We start from the raw sequence: 17204 nt of genomic DNA on the forward strand, positions 1-17204 counted from the left end.
ATCATTTTGTAAGTCTATTAAAACTATATACCAATTAATATGAGCATCTTGATAAAATATGCACTTCATTTATCATTTTTTAAGCAAAATCCACAGTGGACAAGTAAAAGTGAACGGATGGAATACATTTTTATACTATGCTCTTTCTTGACTTGTCCAGAATGTCGATCTCTTATATAACATTTAGACACTCGTATACTATCTTTCTTGCTTTTATGAATTCCAATCTAATATATATATATATATATATATATATATATATAGGTTAAGACTACTTTTGTACAAATATATTGCATTCTTTTATGTTTTTTCTTTTGTTTCAAAGAGGAGTTATTGAGCAGCCAAAAGATATTTTGGAATCAAATTACTGATTTTCGTTTTTAATCAAATTCTTAGTCTAAATTTTGAAGTGTTATTTTTATCTAATAGTTTATGTTTCTGTTAGTTTACTTCATAGTATTTAAATATGTCAACTTGAAAATATGAATTCGAATATATAGTTTAACGCCTCTCATCGAATGTTAGCTTTAGGTCATAAATACCGTCACTTTTACTTGTCCAATTTAGTAAATCAAGACAAAATTTATCACTCAGTTTCAAATGTACCCTGATTATTAAATAAAATCATTTCCCAAAATATTAAATTTATTATATTTAAAGGGTGATATGATAAATTATTATTTTATTAATTACTTCTTAAAGAGTATGCCAAGACAAATAGAAAAGGACGGATGGAATATCTTCAAACATATTCGCCTAAAATATGGAGGGATATATATGTTAAAGATTAGTATCATAATTGTTGCCAGGTAGGAGTACAAATTGTGGTATTACTTAGGAAGAAAGGAAAATGTATCTAATCAACTTCTTAGGTGTAATTTTTTGAGGGCCCATATAAGGAAAAAGAAGAGGCAGCCTTCGTGATTAAATCGAAATGGCAAGTTCAGATAATGATCTTAACACACACATAGAAGAGGTTGAGGTTGAGGTTGAGGTTGTAGAAAAGAAGAGCAGTAATGGGCAGTTATTAAAAGGTCGCAAAGTGTCATGGGCAAAGTTACGTCATGTTGATTCCCTCAATTTGGAAGCTGGAAAAGTTTCTTTTACTCCGTTAGGACACGCGTCTCAGGTACGGATTTAACTTATATTCAGGGGCGGATTTATAGCATGCCGAGGGTGTTTCGCAAAAAATTGCAGTGTATAATTAGAATAAATTTTCTGTATTTTTGTACATATATTAACTTTTGAGCATCTAAATAAATGCAAAAGGCTAACTCAAGCGGTCCAGGATATTCAAAATTGTCACGTGTCCTAAGTTCAATTCCCATTGACAACATTATTTTCTAAATTTAGCTTTTGTTATTTTTTTTTTAACCTCCTGAGTGAAACCTTAGATCCGTCACTGAATTTTAATTAGGGGATTCAAAAAGATATAAGAGTTCGATAGTTGAAACTTTAATTTGTGGCATAAACTAATTTCTAGCCATCTTTCGTTTTTTTTTTTTTTTTAAGATTGCCATCCATAATTACCACTTCATTAGAAAAGATTTTGTTTTATAACATTTGCTTATTTCTTAATTCGGAGGGGTTTATTTGAATTTCTTCGGCGAGGGTTGTGTTTTGTATGGAGGTTTGGGGGAACAAGTTCTTCCGTACATAAGTGATATTCCAAGATCCTTATACTGTTATTCTAATTGATTTTTATATTGTTGATCAACATCGATGGCATAAATATTCTAGTAAAAAGATTCAAAAACAATTACAAGAATTTCAATTGTCAAAGCTAGAAGTCCAATTACTTGTAATCTATGAACAACTTTTACCACTTCATCAGAAAGATTTTGTTTTACGACATTTGCTTGTTTATACAATTATAAAATTCGGAATGAAGAGATTCGTTTGAATTTCTGAGGGTATGTTTGGTACGTAGGTTGATAAAAATGTTTTGAAAAGATTTTTTAGGAAAAAAGTTCTTTTAAAAAATTAGGAAAAACAAATTTCAAAAGTATCATTCTAAGATTACTGGGTCCTTCCCTCCCCCACCCCAACGACGACCCAACCCCTATCCCTGACATCCCTTGACCATCCCACTCCCCCTCATCTCAACCCGCAGTATTTTCCTAGATTACATATGAATACTCTTGACAAAATATCTTTTGCATACTTCTAGGTCGAGCTTGTCGCACAGGGTTTGTCTAGTGCGAGTTATCTCTCCTGTATCATTTGAGGAATATTGCACAGGATCGGAATTTTCTCTGTGAGCACCCACAGGATAGCAGCTACGGGTTTTCTTGTCATAGAAAAAACATATTTATTTTTGCATACTTACATTTAATAGAAAAACATTTTCCTTCGTGCCAAATACACCCTAAATGTAGTTGTGCCCCTTGTTGATACATCTTGACTTCTTATAAAAATCATTTACATTATTTTTTTTATTAGTAAATCATGCTTATAGTAGAGAAAAAAAATAGAGATTATATGCCCTCTTTATTAGATGGCGTAAAAAATTAAACTCCCAATTAATATGTATACTTCACTTTTATATAGTGCTGACCGTGTGAAAACAAGATTAATATTCAATACAATAAGGTCGCTATAAATGTGGTTATAACTTATAAGTAACTGTCTATCTTAAAAACGATATAATGAATATATAGTAAGTAATAACTTTTTAAATTTATACTGATTATTATAAAATCAGTCTAAATTTGCGTTGTCACCCTGTGTAAATCAAAAAATTTGGTACATATTGCAGGCTGACTGGAAGACAATATTGAGTTTAGCATGGCAATCGGTAGGAGTTATCTATGGAGACATAGGGACTTCTCCTCTCTATGTTTTTCAAAGTACATTTACTCATAAAATTGAAGACAAGGATGACATTTTGGGAGTATTGTCACTCATCATATATACAATAATTCTCGTACCTATGACCAAATATGTCTTCACTGTCTTATGGGCCAACGACAATGGCAATGGTGAGTAATAAGAGTACTAGTTAATTGTTTTTCAAATACCATTTTATGTAATAATATTGCTTTTTGGAGAGTCAAACTATTTTGCCTTTACTTAAAGAAAAATCAACTTTTCTTAAATATTTTACATTATTAATTATGTAGACTTATGAATAGTATTTTTCACGTAATTTTTAAATATATAAGTTTCTTCTTAAAAAAAATAACACTTGAAAAATATATGCCTGGGTTCACACAAGAACTTATTTTTCCGTTTCACTTTGTTTGGCACATTTACTATTTAGTCAAAGAAGTTCTTCTTTGACCACATTTACTTAAATATTTTTCGAATTATCAACTATTTTGACTTTATAAATAGTACTTTTTTATGTAGTTTTCAAATGTACAAATTTTGTCTTCAAAAACTTGAAAAATCTATGTTTGAATTCACACGAAAAATTAAGTAATTTAAATTCGTATACTTCCAAACGTGCCAAACCAAATGGAACAAAATTAAGGAGTAAATGTTTTAATCGTCAGTACTTCGAATACCTTCACATCTCATTAGGTGTAGATACTGTTTGTGTTGATCTCCTCCTTGCCCCCACATGTTTAATTATTTGCTTCTTTTGTGCACACAGGAGGAGCATTTGCATTGTATTCCTTAATATGTCCATATGCAAAAGTGAGTCTCTTTCCAAATCAGAAGCCAGAGGACAGGGAGCTTTCACTTTTGGACAGGGGCGGACCTACGTGGTTGCAAGCGGATTCAATTGAACCCACTTCATCAAAATATTTTACATTTTTGTATATGTGAATATCCGTAGAGAACCAAAAATATGATTAAGTAAATAAAAATTGAACCCTCTTGCCAAACTGAAGATTGTGGCGCAGTGGTTCAAGTGGATTCAATTTTAGTTGACGTCTGGCGTTCGAAACTCGATTCGATCATTTTTCTTAATTCTTTCTATACCTCTTTTGTATGACCTCCCTCTCTTTTAAGGGAAAGAAACCATCTACATTACTCATCTGTCTTTCAAACTGGAACTGGAGAGGGCATAGTTTCATAATTTTATTTCTTGGCTGACTTTTTGTCTTCCCTTTTTTTTTTTTTTCCCTTGAACATTTCCCTCCCTTTTTCATTAGCAATTATTCGTCCTGTCTCAATTTATGTGGCACACTTTCCTTTTTAGTCTATCAAAAAAATATCACATTTCTATAATTAGAAATAACATAACTTTAATTCCCTTTTTACCCTTAATGAAATGATTTACAGCCACACAAATGTTTAAGGTTTGTTTTAGATCACAAATTTTAAAAGTCTTCCTTTATTTTTAATTTTGGGTCAAGTCAAACGGTGTCACATAAATTGAGACGGAAAGAGTATCTTTTATGAAGACAATCAGCATACACGAACCAGACTTTGTTGCGAAATTCAAAAGTATCTTCAAGTATATTAGTTGTTTATAGTTTAGTTTATTTTGGTTTATACTATAAGTCTATAATGTTTGTTTTATTGTATATATAGAACTATTTTGAAGCAGCTATTTAATTTGAAAGGTCATTTTGGTTTAAATGTTTGTTTTGTTAAGTTTGTCTTCTGAAGTCTATCTTGGTTTATAACTCTTTTGAGGTTCGTTTATATAACTCACTAGAGAATTTGTCCGCGCTTCGCGCGACATGAGAAATTTCTTATTTATGAAATGAAAATTTTAATGTATTCAAATATAATTTTAGAGATCATTTGAGACCTTGAATTGTATATAATACTCCTATTGATTGTTATTTTGTTCTGATCATAAAAAAATAAAAAAAATAGCTCTTCCTTCAATTCATAAACTTTTGACATGATTCTTGGATCTTCAATTTTATTTTATAAATAAATATTTGGTTACCATAGACAATTAATTCTTTAATATTTATCCCAAGTGTAATTGCGTATCATATATTTACATACATAATGTTCTTGGATATAAAACCTGTATATATTGTATACCTTTTCTTGAAATCTTAAAATTCTATACTAATATTACCTTCTAATATTTTTAAAAGTCAATTTTACCCTTCAAACTATACAAGCATCATTTTTAATTTTATATAATACAAACAAAGGAAACAATGCTACCGGTATTCTGATTTGGAACCGTCACCTAACAAAAATAAATTTAGTTAAGTGTTTTAGGTCACCTAAAGAATTCTTTAGAAATTCCAATTTAATTTTTATAAATTAAGCACAAGAAAAAAGAAACAATCTATACAAGATATAGGAAATTTCCCGAGACTTTTTATTTACATGAATAAACAATTTAGAAAGATGTTATTGTGAATTACTTCATTTGATATTTACGATTCTATACTGATTATACCCAATCAAAAAATATTTACGTGTAGCCTAAACTATAACAATTTAAAGTGAAATATGAAAAGCCTATTTCAAAGATAGACTTTTATAGATTCTTTTTGTTTCAATGTATAGACAAAGAATATAAGATATGAATTTTATCGATTCTAAATTGTATAACTTACTTGTTTTAAGTATTCATTCACAAATCGCAAGTTAGATACTGCAAATGCATAAATTTATATTTGCTCTACTAATTAGAAATATCTTTTGATTTCTTTTCCTATTTTTTTTTTCTCTCTTTCTCTCTTTATTTCCTTTCTCCTCCATCCTTATGACCCGCTACTTATAGGAGAATTTCTTATTCTCTGCATGCTAAATATCTTAAAAGTATTCATCTAAGAAAATACATCTTTGCCGATCACAACTTTCACTACCTTCTTCCAGATAAAACCCAGAGGAACAAAATTAGAGCCATCATAGTTAAAATTTTGACTGAAAGAGTAATTAAAGAGAGTATATGAGAGTATAGAGAGAAAAGATTGACTTGCAAGACCCGAATTTACACATTCATATTATTTATTACATGCAACAACACTGACACTAAGATTACCAAAATGTCATGCGGGATAACCAATCGTTGCTAAACCTCCGCTGTTTCGCCTCTATCACACGGCCTCTGTCATCATAATATTATTGCTTGTGAGGCTCTCTTCCACGTATTGTTCATCTAGTTTGTGCGACAATGTTTGTTTATATAGTGTACATGTTCTTTACTCCTAAAAGGAAGAAAAGAAGGGTCTGTTGATATACCTTCACTGTTACTCCTAAGAAAGTGGCACTTTCTCTATAAAAATCAATGTACAATTTAATAGCTGGTTTTGATTTGAAACGGCGGGGTCATAAAATGATTTTGAAAATTGTACGTTTTGTCTCTTTCTTTGTTTATATTACTAATTACTGCTGTTAAAGAGCTGCAATTAAACCTTGCTATTTTTTTAATGAGATCAAGAGTGAATAATTGAATAAAAAATGAGGAGAAAACCCAACAAATGCCAAAAAAAGGAGAAAAAAGATAATTGTGAATGCTAGTCATAGAGAGGTGCCACATCACCTTGTCTATGCCTAGCTTTATATTATATATAGATTTGTTTACACAAGCGAGGAGAGTTATTTTGTTTGCCAAATTGTTACGTATAATAGTTTATTAAAATAATACTTGTTCAAATTTTAAAAAAAAAATTATGACCTTTAGTAGATAAATTGTTAAAATAAATAGATTTTTGTTGAACTTTTATCCAAGTCATTTGAAAAAGAAAAAAAATAGTTTCAAATGACGTTTGAGGCTACTATATGAACGTAAAAATAAGTTCGGTTGGCGCGTTTACTGCCGCTCTTACGAATGATCATCGTGGTGGTTCAGTCTTAGTCTCAAACTGAACCCGCTTGTAATAAATTCTGGGTCCGCCACTGCTTTTGGACATACCATCCAGTCCATTTAAAAGGGCCTAAAACATCAGACATAAATTGGAGAAGAGTATTTTTGCTAAAATTGTTCTTTGCTTCCTTGCCATTCTTGAAACATCTATGGTCATTGGAGATGGAGTGCTCACTCCTTGTATCTCAGGTTCCTATTGAATTTTTACACTATTACAATGCCTAAAAGATAATTAGAGGTAATTGTATACGATTAGTGAAATTAAATCATATTAGCATTATAAAAATTATTTATGTCATTATCATATATTAGTATCATATTACAGGTCAATCTATAAATACTGAGTGACTTAACTCTATTACACGTTGTTGCTAAAAGGAGAGGGATCGGATTTCTCTCTTATTTGGCATAAGAAAGCCCCTAGTAGGAGGCCTGTGATTTAGGCTCCTTAGGGCCCGTTTAGCTTAGCTTAAAAAATACAGCTCATAAGTTGAGAACAACTTATAAGTCAAAAAAAATAAGTTGGACTACCCCAACTTATTTTTTTGAGCTTAATTTAAGCACAAAATAGCTTATATGCTGACCAGCCAAACACTTAAAAAAACTGAAAACAACTTATAAATTATTTTCAGCAACTTATAAGCTAAGCCAAACGGGCTCTTAGTTGATTTACCTCTTATTACTATTTCATTTTAATCAACATTTCATAATAGTTAAAAAAAAAAAACTCATCATCTCAATACTAATACAAACAACATCCATAATAGTTAAAAATCCCTTTTCTCGCCTCCATGTTGTCATGGGGTAATGTGGGGACGTAAAAAAGATGGTCCTATTAGCTCGTTTAGTTCATAAGCTAATTGTCTATAATAAGTAAAACTAATAACTTAAAAGTTAAGACAGACGGCCGACTATAACACAGTATAAATTAAACTGATAATGCAAAAAATTATTTACTTCATCAATGTAGATATAATTACTTACATCCTCATTTAATTTGATGTTTTTTGGCATGCAGTTCTCTCTGCCGTAAGTGGGATCAAGCCTTTAGGCCGAGGTAATTATACGTAGTTCTACAGAAATTAAAAGGATGCCAATTAATTAGTGTTTTTCTATTATTTCTTTTAACCATACAAAAACGTTTTTTTTTTTTTTTCGGGGGGGGGGGGGGGGGGGGGGGATAATGATCCTTGCAGAAGCAATTATGTGTATTTCTATTGCAATACTGGTGGCCCTCTTCTGTGTTCAACGTTTTGGTACACACAAAGTGGGATATACATTTGCACCAAGCGTTTGGTTTTTATTAATAATTGGCACTGGTCTCTACAACTTGTTCAAGTTTGATGTGGGCGTCTTACGTGCCTTTTATCCCAAATACATTATTGACTACTTCAAAAGAAATGGTAAAAAAGGATGGCTTTCCCTTGGTGGAGTTATTCTCTGCATTACAGGTTAGAATTTTATTTACAGTATAACATGTTACTTTATACTAGGAGTATATGTTAAAAATTCACTAGATATTAGTAATAGATTTCGAACCAAATAAATAAAGTGGAAAATTTTGAGATCGAACCTATAATGTTTAAATCATAGACCGACAATTGTCTTTAAATCCTAGATCAGCAATTGTCTTTAATTAAATTTTCTCGTCTGTGTTTTGAAATATTGTTTTCTGAAACTATATATATAGGATCCGAAGCTATGTTTGCTGATTTGGGTCACTTCAACGTGCAGCCTGTTCAAGTAAGTCTCCTTAATTTTCTTCCCAGTCTTTGACATTCTCAACGCTGAGTAACAACAAAAGAGTCTGGTTAGGAGTACTTCCTCTTTAATAAGTCTTACACGATGCGAATTTGAATTAGTTGGACCAGTGAATTTTGATTATCGAATCAAAAGGATGTAATTTTTCTATGTAAAATTATTTACTTCATCAATGTAAATATAATTACTTACATCCTCATTTAATTTGATGTTTTTTTGCATGCAGTTCTCTCTGCCGTAAGTGGGATCAAGCCTTTAGGCCAAGGTTTATACATAGTTCTACAGAAATTAAAAGGATGCTAATGAATTCGTGTTTTTCTATTATTTCTTTATTTAACCATCGAAAAACTGATTATTAAAGAGGAAATCTCCTTAATTTTCTTCCTAGTCTTTGACATTCTCAACGCTGAGTAACAAAAAAAGAGTCGGGTTAGGAGTACTTCCTCTATAATAAGTCTTACATAATGCGAATTTGAATTGGCTGGATCAGTGAATTTTGGTTATCGAACCAAAAGGATGTAAATTTTCTATGTAAAATTATTTACTTCATCAATGTAAATATAATTATTTACATCCTCATTTAATTTGATGTTTTTTTGCATGCAGTTCTCTCTGCCGTAAGTGGGATCAAGCCTTTAGGCCAAGGTAATTAGCGTGAAGTCAAATTAATCAAACCAACAAATTTCGGATACCAGATGCATGCAATGTTTTTATTACTACACAAATAATAAAGACACTATTATCTATATGCCATTGGTTGATTAAGAAAAAGCTCTAAGGAAAACCTTTAAACCTCATAGTACCATTTTATAGCCAAGAAATATTGAGGATTAATTTGTCCTTTGCTTTCTCTAATTTTTCTTTTTGTCAATCTAAGTGAACTCACCATGTGTATTTAATATATATCGCAGATATGCTTCAGCTGCATCGTATTTCCATCTATCCTCTCTGCTTACATTGGGCAAGCTGCTTATCTCTCTAAATTCCCCGAAAAGGCGGGCAATGCTTTCTATGCCTCTGTTCCAGGCAAGTCTCCTACCTGCATATATTTTAAATATACCATATTACCTAATTAAATGCGACAATTTATAAATTCATTACACTTACACTTTTGTAATGCTAATTGCACCAATTATTTGGGGAAATGTAGTTGAATAAACTTGACCCTCAATAAATTTTGGAAACAGAGAGTACAGTACTATATGATTAATGTAGTCCATGTATTTTTCTTGATCAAAAATAAAAAAAAAATAAAAAATAAGTAGTCCACATACCTCTTTTATTCTGTATTGCTCTTCTCATTCTGGAAACCCGTTACCACATTAATCTTCTCACTTTGATGATATAAATATTACTATGTTCATTTTATGGTGTTATATATTGATGATGTTAAAAAAATACATATACAATCGGATAAAGTAAAAGGTACACTTGCAAGCAACACTTAATAATAAGCATTCATAATGTCATAGTCCAGACCCAACTGTCAAGGTATTGTTTGCTCTACCCAATCTTTGGAGCCCATGTGCTTTAACTCAAAAGGCACCTCAACCATTGGATCCTTAAGTCACACTTTTAACTAAGGCAAGTTTTCTAATGAACCTTCTCGAGTTCATTGCCAGCGGAAGGGGTTCGCCATAAAACTTAGCTTTGGCAGATCCTACATATATGTTATATAAGCACGCGTTTTGGATTCTACTGTTGAGACACCTTTTGGGTTAAAACCCAATGGGTCATCCAAAGTTTGGACATCTGCAAACAATACCTTAACAGTTGGACCTGGACTGCAACAGATAAACTAATCATAGAATCATTTATATTTTCATTATCTATAACACCACATATAATTGGTCTTGTTCGTGCTACTTACAGGTCCACTTTACTGGCCAACTTTTGTAGTGGCTGTTGTCGCAGCCATTATTGGTAGTCAAGCAATGATATCTGGAGCTTTTTCTATTGTGACTCAGGCACAAAGCCTAGGTTGTTTCCCAAGAGTGAAGGTAGTTCACACATCAGCAAAACATGAGGGACAAGTTTACATCCCTGAACTCAATTACCTCCTCATGGTTGCATGTGTTCTGCTTCAAAACCACCGAAAAATTGGGCAATGCCTACGGTATTTGTGTGGTTATTGCTGAGATAATAACCACAAATATGGTGACATTAATAATGCTTCTTATATGGAAAATCAGCATATGGCGGATAGCCCTGTTCTACGCGGTCTACGTTACCATAGAATCTACATATCTATCCGCTCAGCTGACAAAATTCGCAGAAGGTGGTTTTTTACCCTTGGCTTTCTCATTTTTGCTTGTGATCATCATGGGAATTTGGCACTATGTTCAAAAACATAGATACCAATTCGAGCTCAATAACAAGGTCTCGAGTGACTACATTAGGGACTTGGCCAAAAATCCGGACATCCAAAGAGTACCTGGAATTGGACTACTCTACTCTGAATTAGTACAAGGAATTCCACCTATTTTTCCTCATTTTGTCTCTAATATTCCGTCTGTCCACTCTATCATAGTTCTCGTGTCAATTAAATCCATTCCTGTAAGTAAAGTAGCACTCGAGGAACGTTTCTTGTTCAGATATGTTGAGCCTAGAGAATACAAGGTATTCAGATGTGTAGTCAGATTAGGGTACAACGATCTACTTGGGAATCCAGAGGACCTTGAAAACCAATTGGTGGAAAATTTGAAAAAGATCATTCAAGACGAACATTATTTTCTTGCAGCTCAAAATGATCAACAAGTGGCTCGAAAATCATCGTCAAGTGGAGTCCACGCGGAGGAAGAGGTGCAGCAACAAGTAGATTCTAGAATATCATCATCATCAGGTTCGATTCGATCAGTTCAGTCTGATCATTCATCAAGGAGAATACAAATTGTGTCACCAAGTTTGGAAGAAGAGATGCAATTTGTCGAGAAAGCTAAGGCGCAAGGGGTGTTTTATTTGTTGGGAGAAGCAGAAGTGGTGACTAAACAAGATTCTTCATTATTGAAGAAATTTGTTGTCAACTATGCGTATACTTTTTTGCGCAAGAATTTCAGGCAAGGGGAGAAAGTTATGGCCATTCCTCAGACTAGGCTGCTAAGGGTTGGCATGACATATGAATTATAATTGTGATATGTCAGACAGTGAAGATTCACTACCAAAATAGAAGAAATATGTTTCTGGTACTTCTGTGTGATCTTTCTATGTATGTATTCAGGTACTACAATTTTTAAAGATCAATGAATCGAAGCAGGAATTCATACCGGAATATGCAACACTTTTCTTTTTGAGAATCAAACTTCTTAATCTTGATCACATTTGAACATAAAATCTTTTAATTTTCAAAATAAAATTTACATATTTAAAAACTACCTAAAGAGTCTATTATAAGTTACAATAATTAATGATTCAAAATATCTAAAAGACATATGAAAAAATTACGGTCAGAGAGTAATTCATTTGACTCTGAAAATTCTAACATTATCACATAAATGGGACGGAAGGAGTACTATTTAATGGTCTGTTAGCTGGAATAATACAGGTATTATGCTCGATGGTAAAGGCATAGTAGAATTTTGAGTTTAAGAATTCTGAATTCTAGAAAACACAATCTTATTGAATTCTTCATAAATTATTTATACTTATCAATTGGATGTTTATACACAAAAAACAATGTCAAAGCCAACGCTATTGAATTCTACCGAAGCGGTGAATGGGCTCTACCCTGAATTTATGCTCGTGTTGAATCATAAGTTGCAACTATGTGTGGAATCATAAATTGCAAGTATGTAGGGACCTCCAGTACATGAGAGGCTGGGCAAATTTATTTACCTTAAATCCTCCTCTTATTTGCATTTTAACTGGTACTCCCTCTGTCCGAATTTACGTGAAGGGTTCGGATGGTAAAAACACTTAATTTCGACCTTGAATTCGAATACATATTTTTTAAAATAAATTTGCATATTTGAAAACTAGATGAGACTACTACAGGTCAATATAAATAATAATTTAAAATATTTTTTAAAAAGTTAAAGAAAATTATATTCAATGAAGAAACTATCCGACTCCCCAAGCAGTAATACCTTCACATGAAATAGGACGAAAGAAGTTCTAATTTTCCTATTTTTAACACCCAAACTTTCCTAATCCTAAAACTATACTCCTATTTACACATTTTCTTTCTTTCTAGTGACTCTAATATAGCAATAAACAGCAGCAAAAATAGCAGTAACAAGTCCACCAATAATAACCCCTCCTCCAGCAACAGACTTATCAGCAGAATGATGATGCTCCATTTTCACAATATTATTATTACTCTCCGGACCTTCAGCACTGATATATGGTCCTTCGCCAATTTCATTTTCTCCTTCTATTAATAACTCTGCAATTCTACCTTTCGAAAATGGTGGATTTGCAGTTCTAAGCTTTCTTGGATATGGCCGAGAAATATTGGATTTCTCTGCCATTGCTTGCAAAAACAAGATTGTAAGTAAAATAGAGCAAGAGAGAATAAATCTTAACAATCTGGCCATTATTTCAATTGAAAGTGTATGAAGATATTAGTAGAAGAATCTTTGTGGTTATATTTTGAAAAGTGTTAGAAAAGTGTTAAGAAGAACTGTGAGCTGAGTGTATATATACAGGGGAATTATGAAATAGTCCAAGTGCGTGTAGATCTGGAAAATATATTGAGGAAGTGGGGTATATGTGGGGGTACTTTTTCACTGAAAATGAACCTTAATGACCAAGCAGTGTTGCAGTCGGAAGTAACTCGTTTAGTTGTCTCAATTTACATGACATAATTTAAATTGGTATAAAATCTAAATGTAAATAATGATTTTTAAAATTTATGATCTTAAATATGTCATAATATTTGTATGATTATAAAACCTTCTTACTATTGGTAAAATAAGGAGGAAAAAGTTGATTGTTCCTCTATTGTTATTGGATGAGTGATAACTATAATTTTACTTAAACTTCATATTTCATTTTTAATGAGAAATTTTTATAACGACACTAATATTATTATGAAGTGTTTTAAAATCACAAATTTGAAAAGGTTTATAACCACACAAAAGTTATAAGATATTTATGGATAGAAGTTTCAAAAAAAAATTATTCTTTCTTAAACTCCGTCTATATTAAAATTTTACTCTCTCCGTTCACTTTTACTTGTCCACTAATCCAAAAATAAATTTTCATTTTTACTTGTCCGTTTTTACATATCAAGAGACAAACAATTTATTTTTCTTATTTTACCCTTAGCATTAATAACTCCTTCCAAATCATTTTTCAAATCCATTAAGAAGTCATACACCAATTAATATGGGTATCATGGTGAAATATGCACTTCATTTATTATTTCTTAAGAGCTGTGCAAAGTTCATAGTGAACAAGTAAAAGTGAACGGAGGGAGTACCACATATACTGCAATGGAGAGAGTGGTCAGGAATTTTTTGAGTTCAATTAATTTACAAAGAACATTCTTTTCCTTCTTAGAGAAGGTTGTCTTAAGAAAATTAAGGAGGGGGGAATTAAAGTGCATGATGGTACTCCTTTAAGTACGCTTGTAAGTTTTGAGGTAAAAAGAACCTTGTTAGCTCTGGGCATCTTACGTTGAGAGTCACCTTAGCTTAGGGATTAAGTTTGCAACATATTGGTTTGATTTCACCTTATAAATCACTATTAATACAATGTAAATTAATATAACCAAGATTCCCCCTTTTCGTCTTTTCCCTACTTTTTAATTATTCACTTTACCACCCCTCCTACGGGAAAATATTAAAATGATGTAGAAAGCTCAGGTATAATTGCTAGGAAGAGTCCAATAAAATAGCAATAAAATTTGATTGCTGGCTCATTACTCGAGGAACACAAACTGCACTCTGAGTCAAAGCTCAAAGACCATGCACGACCGACTATTTAGTTTTAATTTGAATAAAATTATAATCCTCTAGCAGACAAACAATGATTTGAAGGTGCGACCAATTGATTCAAATATTCAAACAAAACAGATAAATAAGATGAATTTATCTTACATGATACACAGTGACGCAGAGCCAACGGAGATGGTAATTTCCATATAATGTGCACAAGATGAATTGAATTAAAGCTACAAAAACAGTTAATGATTATGCCTAAGAATTGTTAGAACAGGGCGATAATTCAAACCTACACAATAATTTTTACTTATGTCCTATATTTGTATAATTAGGAAATCAATTAAATATGTATAAATATATAATCGCGAACTTAGTAACTCAAATAAGTTATATATATATGAGTTCAGCGGAAAATTCAACTTCATATATACAATTCAAATTCTAATTCCGCCTCACTTAGAAGCATGAGCGGAACCTACAATATTAGATACATTTGAACGAACTCAATAATTTTGGTTTAAACCCTCTATTTCTACGGTCAGGCCCCTATAACGACTATCCTCTATAACAACATCAACTCTAACTGTCAAGTTTTTTTTTTTTTTTTGAACCGATTTTCATGTTATGTTATAATATATGTTTTCTATAACAGTATTTTGCTATAGTAATAAAACAAAATATGCGGACATGATGATACCGTATTAAGAGCTTTATTGTATTAGAAATTCAGTTATTAAGAGTTTTATTGTATTAGAAATCCAATTAAATGTGCATGAACATTTAATTATAAATCCAATAATTAAAATGAACTATGAATCCAGTGACAAATTCAAAATTCATAAACCTCTGATCCTGGCTTTGTCGTACGCAAAAGCTCCAGGTTATTGAGATTGTGATGCAGCAATCACGTCACAGTGAAGTAACCTCCTATCAACTAGCTGCCTGGAACCATTGCTGGGTTTCAACTGGATCAAATTAGGCAGTTAATCCGTTCTACTCATTCAAGTATCTTTGTACATGTGGCTATAATTTAGAATAGTTGGGTCTATGGTTCTAAAGAACTTGAACGGTCATCTTCGTCCTAGCCTATCTTTACCTACTTAATTTTCTGGATTTAGGTATAGGCATCTAAGATCTTTTACAATATTAGATTATTTAAAAGCAGTGTGTAGTAGACTTCATAAGAAAAAGCATGAGGTAGATCTCGACTCGATTTCACTAATATTACACACCATATATTTTTTTTATGGTGTCTGAATTAGTTTACATGCACCTCGGCTATTTCACTATATTCATAATAGGACTCTCATAAATATATGCGCCAAGTAATAGCGTAAAATTAAATAAAATTAAGCCGAGAGTGTACAATTCTTTATATTTTTAGTATATGTAACTTAAATTTAGAACATTTTCTAGAACCGCACTTAAATTTAGTACATTTTCTAGAACCGCATTAATATTTCATCTTGCATTTCTTGAGTTAGGAAGTTTCAGAATGTTGCACGTGAATTTAATTTCTATAGTAAAGGAAGGCCTCTTAACTTAATATGCCATTTGATGGATTAAAATTTTGTGCTTCTCATCACTAACCACCATCTACTGTCGTGCTAACATGCTAACAATATTAATGAATTAATTAAACAAGACAAGACTAAGGGTGTGTTCGTTTGGTCAAAAATTTTGAAAAACATTTTCTTTTAGTAAACATTTTCCTCAAAATTAGGGAAAATAATTTCCCTAATAAAAATAGGAAAAACAAGTTCACAAATTCATTCCACCAACCACGCTACCACCACCCAACTCAACCCCAACCACTCCCAACCCCCACCCACCCCACCACCCAAACCCCACCCCACCATGCCATCCCCCCCCCCCCTCGCCTAAAAATAATTTTTTTTGAACAAAAAGTTGACATTATTTTTGGTTTTTTGCACCCCCACCCACCCAAACCCCGTACCCTCCACCCCCCCCCCCCCCAAAACAAAAAAATTACTTTTTTGAAAAAAAAAAGTTTTGACTTTTTTTACACCCCCCCCCCCCCTCTTCTCACAAAAAAAATAATATTTTTGAAAAAAAGGTTTTGACATTTTTTTTGGTTTTTTGCACCCCCAACAACATTTTTTTTTTTTTTGAAAAAAAAAGTTTTGACATTTGTTTTGGTTTTTTTCTCTCTCCCCCCCCCCCCCCCCCCCCCTCCCAAAAAATTTGTAGTTGACAATTATAAAAATTGAATGTTTGCGTGGTTAAAAATTTAAACTTTTAGAGGGGGTGTAGAAACCCGCAAAAGGCAATAAAATACTTCAAAAAAAAATGTTGGGGTTGGCGGGGGGGTTGGTGTAGTATGGGTTCCACACAAGGGGGGAGGGGTGATGGGGGATGTGGTCCTGTAGAAAATTCAAAAAAAAAATTAAAAACTTCAAAAAAAATGTTGGGGGGGGGGGTGGAGGGTAGGGTGCGGAGGGAGGGGGTGTATGGGTTACAGGAATGGTTGGGGGTGGGGGTGCAAAAAATAAAAAAAAAATAGAGGGGGGCGTAAGGGTGGGTGCGTAGGAGTGGGGTGGGGTGGGGTGGGGGGTATGGGATTGGGTTGGAGTTGGTGAGGGTTGGGGTGGGGGTGCAAAAAACTAAAAAACAAAAAAAAAGCAAAAGAAATTTTTTTGAAGGGGGGTGGGGACGTAGGTGGGTGGGTGGGAGTGGGGTGGTAGGTATGGGGTTGGGTTGGAGTTGATGAGGCTTGGATGAGCATTTTCCGGAAAACATTTTCTTTCAACCCAAACGAACATTTGGAAATTCACTTATTTTCTAGGAAAACATTTTTCTTGGAA

The 17204-nt window shown here is 32.6% G+C and overlaps 1 protein-coding gene and 1 pseudogene across 1 annotated transcript; one reads left to right on the forward strand and one right to left on the reverse strand.

Annotated features, from left to right (window-relative positions):
- Positions 1-904: 904 nt before the first annotated feature.
- On the forward strand, positions 905-11732 carry LOC132638678 (potassium transporter 5-like; annotated as a pseudogene).
- Positions 11733-12426: 694 nt separating this feature from the next.
- LOC132638679 (uncharacterized) lies at positions 12427-13120 on the reverse strand. Its single transcript, XM_060355480.1, has one exon. The coding sequence runs from the start codon at positions 13027-13029 to the stop codon at positions 12664-12666; it is 366 nt and encodes a 121-aa protein (XP_060211463.1). The 5' UTR covers positions 13030-13120; the 3' UTR covers positions 12427-12663.
- Positions 13121-17204: the final 4084 nt, after the last annotated feature.

Source organism: Lycium barbarum, chromosome 4, assembly GCF_019175385.1.
Source record: "Lycium barbarum isolate Lr01 chromosome 4, ASM1917538v2, whole genome shotgun sequence".
NCBI classification, from domain to species: Eukaryota; Viridiplantae; Streptophyta; class Magnoliopsida; order Solanales; family Solanaceae; genus Lycium; species Lycium barbarum.